General features: G+C 33.3%; 3 protein-coding genes across 4 annotated transcripts; all 3 read right to left on the bottom strand.

The window, feature by feature from the left end:
* Nucleotides 1–2,029: 2,029 nt before the first annotated feature.
* LOC114177610 (putative E3 ubiquitin-protein ligase LUL4) lies at nucleotides 2,030–4,634 on the bottom strand. Its single transcript, XM_028063026.2, has 3 exons — nucleotides 3,996–4,634; nucleotides 3,080–3,563; nucleotides 2,030–2,532 (listed from the first exon to the last, which is right to left on the bottom strand). Exons 1-3 carry the CDS (start codon nucleotides 4,451–4,453, stop codon nucleotides 2,419–2,421), a joined length of 1,056 nt encoding a protein of 351 aa, XP_027918827.1. The 5' UTR covers nucleotides 4,454–4,634; the 3' UTR covers nucleotides 2,030–2,418.
* Nucleotides 4,635–6,082: 1,448 nt separating this feature from the next.
* On the bottom strand, nucleotides 6,083–7,124 carry LOC114177612 (uncharacterized). The gene has a single exon (XM_028063029.2). It carries the CDS (start codon nucleotides 6,991–6,993, stop codon nucleotides 6,244–6,246), a length of 750 nt encoding a protein of 249 aa, XP_027918830.1. The 5' UTR covers nucleotides 6,994–7,124; the 3' UTR covers nucleotides 6,083–6,243.
* Nucleotides 7,125–8,165: 1,041 nt separating this feature from the next.
* Nucleotides 8,166–15,291, bottom strand: LOC114177611 (uncharacterized). Of its 2 annotated transcripts, none has more exons than XM_028063027.2 (9): nucleotides 15,016–15,291; nucleotides 14,460–14,521; nucleotides 14,095–14,149; nucleotides 13,558–13,656; nucleotides 13,181–13,267; nucleotides 12,679–12,795; nucleotides 9,497–9,589; nucleotides 9,192–9,222; nucleotides 8,166–8,518 (listed from the first exon to the last, which is right to left on the bottom strand). In XM_028063027.2, exons 1-9 carry the CDS (start codon nucleotides 15,109–15,111, stop codon nucleotides 8,334–8,336), a joined length of 825 nt encoding a protein of 274 aa, XP_027918828.1. In that variant the 5' UTR covers nucleotides 15,112–15,291; the 3' UTR covers nucleotides 8,166–8,333. The 2 variants fall into 2 exon arrangements, with proteins under 2 accessions (XP_027918828.1, XP_085527087.1); XM_085670961.1 differs by lacking the exon at nucleotides 15,016–15,291 and adding an exon at nucleotides 14,877–14,973.
* Between the last annotated feature and the right edge of the window lie 323 nt (nucleotides 15,292–15,614).

The following is a 15,614-nucleotide window of genomic DNA, read 5'->3' as shown; positions in this document are numbered from 1 at the left end:
CACCAAATCCATCCCACCCAGAAACTGAACAAAATTGAAAAAGAAGAACACTTTAGAACACATGATTGTGACTGGCACAAGTATGATATCATAACTTTTATACAAGTGAAGAAATGGTGGGTGATTTTTTTGGAGTTTGATAGGGGTATCTATATTTGGAATGTGAGTTTTAGGGATTGTGTGAAGAAGGAGTTGGGCAGCCATGCAATGCAAAGGCATTGCTATTTATGTTGAAGGGTTCACATGGTGTTTGGACAGTGATTGATCAGAGAGAATACGAATTTGCACACTGAGAAGAAGTGGGTGAGGAAGGAGTATTTATTGAACCTCACCTACAAGAGTGCAGTGGCAGTTGCAGTTGCATCTCACACATGGTCTCTTTTTTTTATAGCTTTAGATTTTAGTATGATATCGGGAAAATAATAATACAGTGTGGGTGTTGAGAGGTTTTGACCACAAGGGAAAGTTTTTGATTCCTGTACTATTCAACCCTTCCTACACTTTAATTATTTCGATTATTCCAAATGATTCAACATTACTAGAAAGCAAATACTAAATGGTAGACAGATAAATGAATGTATGTGTGTATATTCAGGCATTTTTCTGAGATCTTGGACCAGGTTAACTTTCTGGTTGTTTCTTCGTAAAAGATTGGAAAAGATGCCAAACTATGTTAAGTCGGTGTCTTCAAACTGTAGGGAAGTTTTCGTGAATTTTGGATGGTATCTTCTCCGGTTTCTTGGTTTTTTAACTTTTCTCTTTTGCTGGACCATACCTCTGAAAAGGTCAATTAATCATATATGTAAAGTGTTGCTCACCCTCTCTGCCTTGTCCCCATTCATAACTTATAGCATGTCCTAGGAGAGCATGTGTTTTTTTCAAACAAAAACCTCTTACGTTTAACAACAGTATCCAAGGAACATTTCACATTAAATCTTATAATCTTATTTGTCCACATCTCAAAATTGTTCTCTGAATAAGGGATTCTAATTTTGTTTCAGATTCAATTTTGTGCATTAATGTTCGACTTCTATCCGTTATCATCATCATCATCTAGGTTTATAGGGAATAAAATAAGTGGCAATTACGTTGTGTTGTTTGTTATTTACTCTTGGGACATGGAGATTTTTCATTAGTCTCAAATAGTTTGCTACTCAATTGATGATTACAGACAAACCCGTGGAGCCTTGTACACCACCTTATCCTTAACTAAGGTTGAGAAGTGTACAGCAAGAAAAGTCATGTTTACCACACAATAATGAATGTTGTGGGGATGGAACATGATTATGATGTCGACAGCCATAAGTTTCTTGAAGCACTCAAATCTTCACCTGTTATCATTTTCTAAACTGAATGTACACGCGTGAAAATGTTTGATCCCGAGACTTTTAGGTCATAAAAATTTGTCCTCCAACTTATTAAGAGCTTAGAATAGTTGGAATGAATTCCATTTAATTCTGTGTGGTATAATGGTAAAAAAGTTTCGTGTTGATATTTAATTCTCTTGCGATATTTGGGTCAAAGTTTGTAAATTTGAGTTTATGTGTTAAAATTTAAAATTAAATTTGTGAAAGCAACTTAGGCTCTACTTTTTTAAAAAACTAAAAATTAATGTATAAACATACTTTCAGAATAACTAAACCTATAATTTATTCTCTAATTTTGGCTTTATTTAAAGGTGTGAAAGTTGAACAGAGAAACCATTTCAAATGAAGTACAACATAACTAGTTACATCCATTATACTTTTACATCTTTATTGGTTCAAAAGCTCATGTCTGAAAACATCTCCAAGCTTCAAAGATTCTGATATTGCATCTACCTCAAGGGTACCTTGTATACCAATACTAGTTAACCTTTTTTTTCTTCTTCTTTACAGTGAAAAGAAAAACAAGAATCCAAACACGTTGAATCGTTTTTTTTTTTTTCTCTTTATACCCTCTACGTCACACTCATGTGATAGACCAACTATTTCAGCAAAGGAACATAATATTAATATTAAAAGTTCTAAACTTTTAAATCCCTGAAAGATGACAGCCAAGAACATTGAACATTATCTTTGTATGAATAAATTTAAATTTAACCTTTGATGATTTTCGAACAAGATAACATTTACCCTCAACAAAATACATAAAGAAGGATTTTGGGCTAACCAAACCAGACCTACAAATAATCCTCCCTTAAAATATCACTCCAAAAAGAAAAAAGATCATCTGTACAATATTTATGACACCAGAGTAACATTCAAAAACAGTAAAACCACAGATGATCTATTTTTCTCTTTGAGGATCTTACAGATGAACTTTCACAAAAAAAGAAAAAATACATAAGAACTATAAACAGATCGCTGACTGCAATTTACAATAAGAAGAAAAAAAAAAAATACCGTGCAATTCAGCTTCTCATAAGGGAAAAAGGTGTCATTGATTGCCACTGTTAATCCTGATCTCTATAAGTTCCTCAATAGGTTGACGGCATATAGGACACTTATTTGATTGAAACCGCAAAGCTTTAGCACACTCACTGCACATGCACTGGAAAGTACAACAGAAGTTATCCCACCCATAAAATCAAAGTAGTAAAATAAATGAATACAATGCAGCATAATAAACATATGCACATGATGTTAAATAACGATTAAAGGAAAGATCTCTACTGAACAATTATTATATTCCAGGCAAACCAGAAGAAAGAAAAGCACTAAATATCAAATTCTTCAGTGGTACAGTTTTTACAAAAAAAATGTATTCTACAATTGGCAACAATCAATGAATGATCAAATGAATGTGTTAGCCAGTTTCGAACTTTGAAACCATATTGAAGAGGGGGTTAGCTGACACGAGAAGATCAGAGGAAGAAAAGAATTATTCAGGTAACATAAATATCACCAAGAAAACCATGATAGTCTTTTAGAAGTATTAACTACGACATTTATTTTCTAACTGCAAACTGTTTTGCAGCATGATAAAATTGAATGCATGAATCATCATTAATGAATCATCCTTAAGATGTATTTATTGCTTGAATCTGAGTATGAACATTCAACAAAACCATACAAGTTGCTTTGGCCAGATGTCATACCATATGTCGGCAGGGCAAGACAGCAGTGTCCTTGGGTTCAGTCATGCATATTACACACTCCTTTCCATGATCATTATCTTCAAAATCTGCTGTTGCTGAACTTCCTATTCCATATAACTCTCTGAGCTCATAACGAACATCATCGATCCACAGAATCTGCCTAACTACTTTTACCTGGAAAGGACCAACACCATTGTTTTTCTCTAAGACAGCTTGAGTTATTTGCATGTGAGGGGATGCATCCAGTACAGAAATACTATTAGTTTCAGCACATATGACAAGGGGAAATATATCTTCTCCGGATGAGGGTTGAGAAAGATCATCCAACTCAAAAAAACCGAGGTCAATGCCTGTTCCTGAAGGCTGACAAAATTTCTGGCCAGCCCCTTTTCGAAGGGGGAACGTGATTGGCTCAAACAAATCAGGAAATAGTGGATTAAACCTACATTTTTCTTCTTCTTTGGCTAAGTAGAAGATAGTAATGCTGCCCATTACAAAAGAAAGGTATAAAGAAAGTTAGGCCAGCAAAAAACATTCCATCATAAACATTTAATATTCATTCTATGTTCAAACATTCTCTTTCCAGAGCAATCAACTTAAAATAATCAATCAATCAAACGGATTGCAACTTTAACCCACAAATTGTGGTTTCAACGTGCTTTCATTGGCAAGTGAACTTGTTCAGATAAGTCAGCCAAAGCAACATTGTGTTCCATACTTCAAAACGAAGCTTCTAATAACCAGAGCAAGAATTATCTAACTAAAAGGCACTGATAAGTCAGTTAGAGTGTAACTAAAAGCAAGAATTATACACGTCTCTAATAAGTAGATATTATTTTGAATGATAAAATACAATGACACAGGAAATAATATCTAAAATCTGTGGGAATGAAGAGAGAGAGGAATGAGATTTTACCTGCCATCAAAGAGGGCATCGAAATCAAAGGAAATCAAGTGGTGATCTGGATAGTTAGGATCTATGCAGAGGCGTAGCGTGTGTTTATGCAAATTGACATCGTTCCTTATCTTCTTAGTGGTTTGATGATCAACATAGGGTGGTGGCGAAACTTGAATTTGGCTTCCCCCTTCATTTGCATACAAGGGCTGCTGATGAAGCATCACAGAATTGGCAGTGTAGACATTTGGGTAATACTGAGGAGGAGGAGGACCCACATAGCCGGTGGTGGCAGAGGTAGAAGCAGAAGGGTTGGTTGAGGTGACAAAGTAACCTTGTGGAGGTGGTGCTGCTGGTGGCAGAAGCGGCGGAGGGTAATAGTAAGGGGGTGGAAGATGTGGAGGATGAGGATGAGGATGAGGATGAAAGTAGGCGCTTCTTCTTCTTCTTCTATTATTGTTACTCCATGAAACACCCATCTCAAATTCACAACCAAGAACTTGTGAAGCTGTTCTGTTCTGGGAAATAATGGGTGGTGAGTTAGGTGCAGCAGATGCAGTGATTCTTAGGAGCTGCCATTGCTGGCACCATTCATAGCATTATTCTCTCTACTTAACCAATCACCATTTTTTAGTACTTTACTTTCCCTTTACCTGGATCGTGAAGGACTCCATTATCCATATTTTTAATGATTTTTTTGTTGTCACTACTTAATTAACACTTTTTCCATTATACCACCATCTCCATCTTCTGCGTTTCTTTCTTTCCTTATTTCTCTGGTTATTATGTTTTTTAAATAAATAAATGAATGAAATAGAGATTAAAATACATAATGGTTTTTAAACGAAAACGTATTTTTTTTATAAAGTACTATTAACTTATTTGTAAACTTTTTTTTTTACAATTTCTCCAAATTATATTGTTTGATATGCTGGTTGATTTTGAATTGGAAAATGATTATAATTAAACTGTACTTTCATAAAGAGATGAATTGACGACAAAATATATGACAATTATAAAACAATCATAGTTGACATTTTTTGAAAATTAAAAAAAAAAATTCTGCAACAAACAATTTCTTTACAATTGTTATCATAATGATAATTTAAATGTAACTTTTGTAAGTCTTATACATACAATTTCATTATTGAAACACTTGCATAATTTAATTATTGATTTGATAATACATCGAATGAGACTTGGGTTTACTATAAAAATTAAGCATATGCTTTGAACATAATTAAGGAATGATAAAAAATAATTGAGAAAAATATGATTGATACATGTTAATAAATATTAGTGAATTTTATTTTAATAATTTTTTAAAATTCAAGTGATCAGAAGAAAATTATTAGTGAAAGAAATGTTTAACTATAATATTTTGAATGATATCTTAATATGATTAATTTCATCCTATATCCGTAAATTCAATGTGTTAACTAGGTTCATACTGATCAATAGTGTAATAAATAGACTAGACACTATGAATGAGACTTCTATATAATGCCAGTTGGTATTGAAAGATGTTGAGATCAAATAATTATATTTAACTAATTTCATTAGTACAAAAAATTGATTTAATTTAAGAACTATTTTCAAATTATTATGTGTTTTAATATTTTGTTGATGTGGAACCTTTTGACTTTGAAAACGCCGAGTATTTGCTTTATCAATTTCTAAAAAAACCATTAGTGTGAATGTTATTTTTAAACTTTTTTTTTTCAATTATGGTTTTTATATTTTACAATTCTTAATATTTACAATATTTATATGAAATTATTATTTTATATCCTTTTTTATATCAAATTATGTTAAGTCATGAATATCTTTCTTTAAAATTAAAGACAAATTTATGATTTAATATGATATTGTTAATTATAGTGGTGGTTGTGCAACATTTTTGATATGTACAAGTTGTTAAATTCAGGTAAATAGCATAATATATATATATATATATATATATATATATATATATATATATATATTACTTACTTTGTCATTGTGATATCTGAGGGTTTAAGGAAGATAAACCCACAATTCAATGGAGTTCACATCCACTGTGTGGCACAACAACCTGTAACATTCTCCAATTCAACAACACCACAACAGAAGAAAGAACTGCATTCTTATGTTATCAATACACTAATTAAAGACGTGATCATGAAACATTGAATCACACAACAAGGGGGGTTTGAAACCCAACGTGAAATAAAAAAAAAAACATGAGAAACAAAGTTGAAAAATATGGCGAGAAGAATGAAATTAAAATTCAGCAGAAATCTGGCCTTGTTCTCTTCCGAACTGATATAGAGCCTTTCTGATGATCCCAGAAGACTTTGATTTCAGAAGAATCTCTGAGATCCTCGAGGCTAATATACTGCTGTTTAGCCATCCTTAAGGAATGACACCCTGTGTCATGAATCCAAATATAAGGGTGACATGTTTCATCATAGTAATACAATAAACTCTTCAAGCTTCCTCCAACACTGCCACTTCTTCCACTTCCAGGCATGTAAGCCTTATATATGCTTTTACATTTCAGTCTTTTTGAAGACCCTGGCTTCAAAGTGTGAATCTTTTTCAGTATTGATCCCACCCTTATTTGGAGCTCCACTGGTCGATCACTGAGGTTCCATATCCTTGTCCCATATCCAGAACCTTGAGTGTGATCTCTACAACCATCAAAGCACCCACCCAAAGATAGAAGGCTAAAACCCTGCACTTTTCCCATCACTGCTGCTTCTTCTTGATCACCAACTTCCAAACAAAATATATGTTTTTCTGCAATAGAAACTTTGCTATGTATATAATATATATAACCTCCCGACAAATTATGCTTTTTCTGATAAAGTTTAGTTACTTTGCAAACTTTCTCAATTCTGAGGCTGTGGAAAGAATCTGTAGTAACCTTGCACTTTAGACTCCTCACAGGGACAGAATATTGTTTAGCCCTTGCATCAAGGAAGTGATAGGGTCCTTGGAAGCCAAGATTCAACAAGAAGACAGTGGAAAAGTTCATTGGCACTGACAAAAATTATTTAAAAATTGCTAGAATAGCTTTTCCTTTTGTTTGGTTGGAAAGAAAAATATGCTGTTGGCATTTGACAACAGTAGTACTCATTCAAAGATTCATGATGAGGTCTCATATGATGATGCCTCCTCACCTTTATTGCGAGGGCGAGTTGCTTTTGATTCAATCCAAGTTGAATAAATGACTTTACCCGAAAGAAGCAATTATTTTATTTTCTCTTACTGTGCATTGAGCTCTTGACTTTTTTCTTTCTGGTCAAGTTCTCTTCGGAGTGAGAAAAGAACCTTGTAACGAGCATGACTTGAGGCTGTTGGTTGAAACAAAACATTGATAGGGTAGTTAGTGTTGTTTGCTGTCAGTCCTATTCTGTCACTACAAAATCAATAACACTGCAAAGCTAATAACTTGAGTTAAGTCTACACAAATTTATTTATTTACTTTGCTGCATAAATGTACAATAACAACACTTTTCTAACTAGGATAGAGTTGACTAACCGAGTAAAATAATTTAAATTATCATCCAATCAAAAATTACGTTTTATTGATTTTTACAAAAATGATCTAAAAGTTAGAGCACCAATAATTTAGAATAAGATGACAGTAGGACATTGTTTTAGAAATTATTGTGATTAGATGCATAGCTATTAAAATCATTAAAATATAGTTAGTACAAAATGTTAGGTGAATAAAAAAGGTAAAGTACAAATGGTGGAGAGACGTGATACACAATACACTTTTATTTCAGAACAAAGCAACAAATCTTAATGATTAGATCATAACATAATTGACAAACTGGGATACTATCCTTCTTTTCTCATAGTGGTAGGGGCATAACACCGGTATCAACTTTCAATCTATTCCGATCAGTCTCGTAACTCCATAATTGAATTTCTTATAAGTACACTACTTAGCCATCCTAGATAGAAGAGTCTCAATAATAGCAATATCAATAGGAGTGGTTCAAGTCAAAGTAATGAAGAAAATTGGTTCACCAAGTATCTGAACCGTTGAATTCAAAGTTAGAACACAACGTGTTAGGATAAATTAGTAATGTTTGTGCATACAAGATTGAAAGAGCAGAAAAAATTAGGGAGAAGACGTCAAGTCACAATCCAGATTACAAAACTGAAAACCATAGAATAAGATGAACTTTTCTGCCGTTAGACAAATTCAATAGCCTCATTTTGATTGTATGACTAACCATGTATGTCACCAAAAACATTTCTAATTCCAAAACTGTACAAATCACAAATAAGCAGCAGCTACTGTTTAAAATAAAAGAATGTTCTTTAAAAGGAGGGGTGGGGAAAGAATTTACACACTGGAATTTAATTTTCATGTTTCTCTTCATTCTGATCTGTCTTATTTATGAGAGGCTGATTGAGATCTACTGAAGGTTCAGTCACAATTGGTAGCTCTGGTGAAGATGCATTGTCATCCGTATCTTCACACTCGGCCAAGGCTTTATCTAAAGCAGACTTGGCAACTTTAGTAACCCATATCATGAGAACCACTGCCCATACCCAAAAATAATATTTCAGCCAGGCATTAATCAAAGAAAATAATAGACCCTAGGTCTTAAACAACTTTTTCCAAGCTCAAAATCTCAGCTTTCGTTATGGTCTATAATTAACTGTGGATTCTCCAATATTATACTTCTGTAGTCATAACCACATGAAACACATCATTCGTAACATTACATTACACATTAATTCTAAATAACAGTAACATGCTAATAAAAGAATTAATCTATGTGAAAATCTTGTTTCCTAACATAACTTGCCACGTTTTCCCACGAGACCACACTCCATATATTGCTGAAAATCCAAAGCAATATAAGCATAAACCAGCTACAGAATTGACCAAAACATTTGAGTAAAATGAGATAAATGGTGTGCTATCACTGGTTTGCTTGCTAAAACTTCAAATTCATTTTCTTCTGCCCGGCACTTAAAATTTAATAGGCAAAAATATGCACAAAAAAATAAAGCCGCTGGACAGAGTATGCAAGTCTTATAAGCCACTCATTCGTGACCCGGTAATTGCAGCTGAGCTGCTAGTATACAGAGCACAAAACCTCACATGCAAGGAAAAGAGGAGCAAGACACGCAGGAGAAAGAGAACAATTTCTGGATAGAGCATGCTAGTTTCACATTCTATGTTTGTGCGGATACCACATAACTTACCAGATATCAACAAGCCAGCAATGATCCAAGGCTGCATCCAAAAGACAAATAAATGTATGTTACATATGAGATAAAGCTCATCTATTTGATTCAATCAAGACAATCAAAGGTATTGGATATCCCAGATCAACTATAGACATGGTTACATTATAATATCTAGATAAGTGGATGCCAACTTCCTCTTACCAAGCTGCTTTTGTGAGACTTCGTAAGGTGAGGTTGAGTAAGCCTAGTCCACTATCTAAGATGATATATTATCAAAACATTAGATGTTAATATAAGAAATAAAGCATAGTTTTTCATACCAAATGAGTCTTTGAGAATTCGCCCCAACCACGTGTCACTTCTGATATATCCTTGAGCGTAGTTCCGACATATACAAGAGCCAGTGTTAATGGCTACAACAATAACAATAAAACATTTCAAATTCAGACTAATGCAAATAGTGATATACTTGCTAATACTCTACAAACATCAAACTTAAATATTCTTAATAGCTTAATTTAATGCACTTTCTTCCTAGAACATAAGTGGTGAACAAATAAATCACAAGGATGATTACTTGTTGAATGTACTTGTTGATCCAATATTAACATAGTTCACATTTAAATCAACTGATCTCAAACTTCCCATATTTTTACATGAAATTTTAAAGTTTAACAATATCCACTATCCATTTCTATGCACAACATGCTTTCAATGTGGCACAACTAAAGATATGGCATGGATAACTCCAAAGTTTAAAGTTGTCATGTTTTTCCATTAATCATGTTAGATAGCACATTTAATACATTTTAGATATGGGAATATAAAAATAAAGGTGCTTCGTCACCTTTTTTTAATTGGTTCACTTTGATATTTAGGGTCTTAGTCAAGTCTATTGAACTCCAAGATACTATTATTTTGTCACTTTGATAATTTTTTCCATTGATTTGATTATTCCCAAGAATTTTTTTTTCTATACGTCAAGCTTTTCTCTACTAAATTCAAAATCATTTGGTTTTCCTGTTAAAATTGTGCATAAATAATTCTTGTGCATAATTGTCTTCCCAATTTCTAGTCTCTTTGACTTCACAAGAGATTATTTTCCATCAAACATTAGTGATCACACACAGTAGCTAATTGCTATTGCCGAAAGAAAGAATCTACACATGGCTGAACTTGATCATGCCTTCTTCACCATAATGATCCTTTTCACTTTTAGGGTGATACATTTCTAAAAAAGTAATTGAAACAACTTAATTCCTTTCTCTTCTCTTCACAATCAAATTCCCCACGCTCCTTTGTAACCACAATAGGAACGTTACCCCGTTTGTCTCTATGTCTTGGGATGCACAAGTTTTGTTCATGACCTCATTCTAGGTAAAGAAAAACTCTGCAAAATCTCTTGAATTCCCTTATTTGGGTTACTCTTTCCTCTGAAATAGCTATCATTGTTTTTTATCCTCAACTTTAATGACATCATTTTTACTAACATCCCCTTTTATTAGACTTGCCTTTTCATCTCCTATTTTGTTGTATTAGATACTATAGATTGTAGTGGTACTTCCTCATTGACCCTCCAACCTCATCAGCGATTTCAATTACCCTTTTATTCGTCACTTGCTACAGTTTTCTGTCTAGTGTAGTTGTTTTTAGCTCTGCCAACTCATCTTCTCCATTCCTTCTCCTTTTGGAAAATGCACTTATATTGTTTATGAATGACAAAAGTGATGATATTCAATGACTCAAATCCAACCTTTTCAGTTAATTTCAGACAAAAGACTCTGGACCTTGCACATACATTTTAGGACTGAAGTTTTGGCATTCTAACTAAAGCCAATATACTAGATTGTCATCCTAGTGATATTAAGCTTAATCCAGGTTAAGAAGAGCCCTTAGAAGACCAAAAAACATTTAAGCATACTCAATTATCTCACTGTGGTGACTCAATCAGATGTCATGTGTAATCTTCAAAACATAAAAAATGAATAAGGACAAGGACTGCTATATGAACATACAGGCAATGCCAAAAAATCACTTGTTATTGTAATGCGGAGAGATAGGATCACTATCACATATGAGATCTAGTTCTGGGTATTGTTTTCAAATTGGAGGTCATATGATTTGGGCGTAAGAAGTAGAGCATGCTAGATCTCAAGCCAAAGTTGATTATCGTGCTATGATAACAATTGCATGCAAGATTACCTGGCTTAGGCAACTACTCCAACAACTAACAAAATTTATTTGAGACAATCAAGTTGCACTTCACTTTCATCAAGTCCAATCTTCCATGAATAGACCAAACACAAATAGATTTTCACTTAGTAAATTGTAAGAGAGAAGGTGCTTTAAGAGGATATCACAATTGACTTTGTCAACTCAGACCAACATGTTTATTAAATCCCTTTGAGGCTCTCATATTGACTACATCTGTGACAAACTAGGCTAATATGATATACAAGCTCTAGCTTGATAGGGAATATTGATTACAGGTTAAATGTGACAGACTAGGCTCTCAAGGATGCAGTGCACCAATTTAGGGGTTCGATTTATTCTTATGTATTCATAAATGATTTCATTGTACACTAATATGTGATTATAAAACAAGAGGTATGTGTGGACATACAACTCATAACATTCAAATACATTTCTTCTTTTATAAATCGTATTCTTTAATAATTTAATATTGAAAACCATCTGGACAATTTTTTTTCCTAATACTGCATGCAAGAAGTGACAACCACAAGAAAACCCAATTAATTCTTAGCAAGTTTTAATTTTGTAACTAGGACTGGAAAAATATCAGATTGACGGACTTAAGCCTGACCTACATCACAATTACTTAGCCTGAGTCTTGCCCATTTATCTATAGTAGACTATTTTGAAAGCCTTGACGTACTTCTTTTAAAGTTTGGTCTGGCCTGAAAGCCAATTTACGTGACTTGTTCTATAAAAGACCAGTGGACCTTCTTCATCACCTAAATTGTTTCAATTTTTTAAGATTAATGTTAGTTGTGGTCCTCTCCAAAAATTAAATAATTAAATTTTATTAAAAGATCATTACTACGGAATGTATGAGAAAATTAAAAAACTCAACACTACTATTATATAGAAATAGAAATCAAAAAACCATTGTCCATCAAACATGGTATCCAAATTATTTTTAATAAGTTCATACTAATCCAACAAAAAACTCAAGAATACATCCACAACGAGCGAAACTCCACAACAGAAATTGACAAGCTAGTCTTGCAGGCCTGGTAGGTTTTTTTCATAGCCTAAGCCTGGCCTTTTTTAATTAAATAGGTTTTCAAAAAGCCTTAGCATGGCCTTAATATTAAACAGGCCAAGTCAAGCCATAGACCCTGACAGCTACTTGTGTAATAGGTGTAGACAAAATCAAGGTGTCCACGAATGATTTTCTTATTCGTAATGCATGAGAATAGAAATTCATTGCTATGGGTAAGGCCTCCTACATATAATTTATCAGAGATAAAGAAGATACCATCATTCCTAACCAGGAAGTCAGCGTGTATTCCCCTAATGGAACAGGAGTCACAGACAGGAAGTAATTTAACAAGCTAAATGGTACAAAAGGAGCAAGCCGAAGGAGTATCGAAATCTGTAAAGACGGAGAAGTTAAAACATTCAGATATTCAGTTGTGAAGAAAGAAATGAACATGATATCATGAAAATATGATTAAGCAAAAATCTAGCACGATAATAGCCTTACTAAACAATTATCAGTATACATAATAATAGCCTTTCTTTTTTGTTTTAACAGGCAATCAAACTTATGCATCATAATTCCAGACATTTCACACTATACATACTATGACCCGGTTGCTCTTCTTGAGCCAGATCAGAAACAAGAATTCCAAAAGAACAAAACAAGATAAAAAACAATTGGAATATTATAAAATAAACATCAAAAGCACAAAAACTAGAAAAAAAGTTAATGAATGTTGGAGATGTAATAAAACCATTCAATTATTGAGTCTACAAACCTTAAAGCCAGATTTCTGAATTGCAATTGTCACTAATTTAAACTGAGGGTAATCCTTCAACCTTGAAACAACAAGTGATTTCCCAATCTGCATAGATAGAAAATAAAGGAATAACCTCAGGAAACAAATAACTATATCATAATACAGAAACAAGTGGACCAAGAAGCCGCACAATCGGAAGGCTAAGAAGATTTCAAGGACAATGCACATGAAGAAAGGCAAATCGATACAGAGCATATTGTACTACTTGAGAAAAACTTAAATTCATAATTTTTACCATAGCAACTAGGGAACTGAAAAGTCAATCAATCATGCCATAACTCTATTTCTCTCTAATTTGAAAAAGATTCTAATAGATACAAAACTAGAAAACTTACTGTTCTACCAACAAGGAATGCAGCTACAGCACCAACGGTTGAACCAATAGAGTCAGCAATGAAGCCAATTGGAAGGCCAAATAGATAACCACCCCCAAGCTGAACAAAAAGTATCAGGTAAAGTGACTCAAAAAATTATTTCTGCCTTTGGTTTATTAGGCTTACTTCTTTATCAGTTAATTGAAAAGGAGATGTAAAGCATTGAGAGAACTGTTTATAATGCACACACTTTGTTATACAATAATGGAGGTGTTTGGAACATACATCAAACTATGGGTACAAATATATCTTATAGTAAAAGTAATAGTATAGTGCAACAATGTCACCTATTTTGCAGAACTTAAATAGGTAAATGATGACCCGTGACAAATTCAATTTAAAATTTATAAGTTCTTAAAGGAAGGAATTGCAAATACCAAACAATTTTTTAAAAGAACATTTATCAACGAAAATGCAGACAGGCAACAGTTCTTAAGCAGGTAGATGAGAATTCTATATTCTACAAGAAGTACAATTTGAGGTATCAAAAAGTCTTACAGTAAGTACTGAGGCTGGAACTGCCAAGATAGTCAATGGAATGTAAACAGCTATCCTGAAAATTACCAAAGAAACATGGGTTCACAAATTCACTATTCAAGTCAGTTGTTATCTTGAAATGTTAATATGCCCATTTGTATATGCGTACACATATAAAATTCCTTTCCATGATACTATGAATGGCATAAAGCCTATCATGAATGAAAGCACATGACAATCTCCTGTAAAGATGACCTTTACAAATTGCAGCCCAAAGAAAGCAATTACATGATAGAAACAAGTATCACGATTCTGAGATTTTAAAAGAAAAAAGGTGATAGTCACCAAGTCGAAATTTCAGTGGTTAATAATTGAAATACACTTACAGAGCAAGTGGACCCCATGGCCCAAGATTGCTGTCAATCCATACCAATAAGTCCTTCAGAATCTGTAGAGCAAAAATAGAGGGTAATAGATTCAAAATCTCCACGCAATGGGAAAGAAAATTCAAATGCGGTGCTTATAATAAATAATACAGTAAAAGTAGCATTGTAAATTGTATGCACGAACAAGGGAGTGGGGATTCCCACTCGTGAACAAGGAAGTGGGGATTCCCACTCGTGCAACAAACTCGCTATGGTCTATTCTTTTCCGCTTTTCACAATAAGAAACCAAAACAAATTCAAACAAAATCTTCATTTTCTAATGATATTCCAATTTCAAAAACTGCACAATTTGCTACTAATGTTATTATCCCGTGATTGAAATTCCTGTATGCAAACACCACTTGAAAAATTTCCTACCTGGAAGTGAGTAATGAGAGAATCAACTACTGTCAAACCCCATTTCATGTTCAAACAAAAAGAACTAAAAGAACTAGATGTTTTGTCTTGTACAGGAAAATAGAAGAACCCAGCAGTGAAATTGGATAAAAAAAAGAACCTTGTCAACTGGGAGAGTTAAACAAGCTACAACAATGGCGGCAACGAGAAGTAGCAGAAGAGTGATGTTGAGAGCAGAGGTCCACGTGAAAGGCATGTTGGTTGGTTCACCCACGCCCCCAAGGGAGAAAGGGTTGAATCATCACGGGTCTTGTCCTTTGATCTTATCTGATCATTCTCTCCCACTTTGTGTCTTCAAAAATTAATTCCTGAACAACGCACAATGACCACTTTCTTCCCTCTGGAGGTTACTTACAGCTCTCACTGTACACTTCACCATTTCTTATTAATGTCTGATAATGATGTTTTGGACTATCAATATTTTACCATCTTTAGAATAGAATGGAGTAAACATATTTTCACATACAAAATTCTTTTACACTCATTTCGTCCTTATCCTTCATTACGTCTTATTCTTTATTCTCTTTTATAAATACAAAATTTATTTTTCTATAATTATTTTACCCCTATAATATGTATAAATAAATGTAATATGAGTCAAATTATCATTATTTTTAAAATTTTTAAAAATTTTTTAATTTTATTTCACACTTTTCTTTTAGTAATTTTTATTTTATTTTTCTTTATATATAAAAATTT

This window comes from Vigna unguiculata, chromosome 3 (genome assembly GCF_037176805.1).
Source record: "Vigna unguiculata cultivar grain cowpea cultivar isolate G323 ecotype 2 chromosome 3, ASM3717680v1, whole genome shotgun sequence".
In the NCBI taxonomy this organism is placed as follows: domain Eukaryota; kingdom Viridiplantae; phylum Streptophyta; class Magnoliopsida; order Fabales; family Fabaceae; genus Vigna; species Vigna unguiculata.
This window is presented reverse-complemented; position numbering and strand designations above follow the sequence as displayed.

Excerpts from the sequence above, each read along its gene's own strand:
- LOC114177610 (XM_028063026.2), bottom strand. The coding sequence starts at position 4,453 with ATGGGTGTTTCATGGAGTAACAATAATAGAAGAAGAAGAAGAAGCGCC. Across the intron at positions 3,564-3,995 it reads GATGCCCTCTTTGATGGCAG|CATTACTATCTTCTACTTAG; the intron begins GTAAAATCTCAT and ends TGTAATGGGCAG. Across the intron at positions 2,533-3,079 it reads TCTTGCCCTGCCGACATATG|TGCATGTGCAGTGAGTGTGC; the intron begins GTATGACATCTG and ends TGTACTTTCCAG.
- LOC114177612 (XM_028063029.2), bottom strand. The coding sequence starts at position 6,993 with ATGAACTTTTCCACTGTCTTCTTGTTGAATCTTGGCTTCCAAGGACCC.
- LOC114177611 (XM_028063027.2), bottom strand. The coding sequence starts at position 15,111 with ATGCCTTTCACGTGGACCTCTGCTCTCAACATCACTCTTCTGCTACTT. Across the intron at positions 13,657-14,094 it reads TTCCAGCCTCAGTACTTACT|CTTGGGGGTGGTTATCTATT; the intron begins GTAAGACTTTTT and ends CTTTTTGTTCAG. Across the intron at positions 8,519-9,191 it reads TGCTGGCTTGTTGATATCTG|TGGTTCTCATGATATGGGTT; the intron begins GTAAGTTATGTG and ends GGGTATGGGCAG.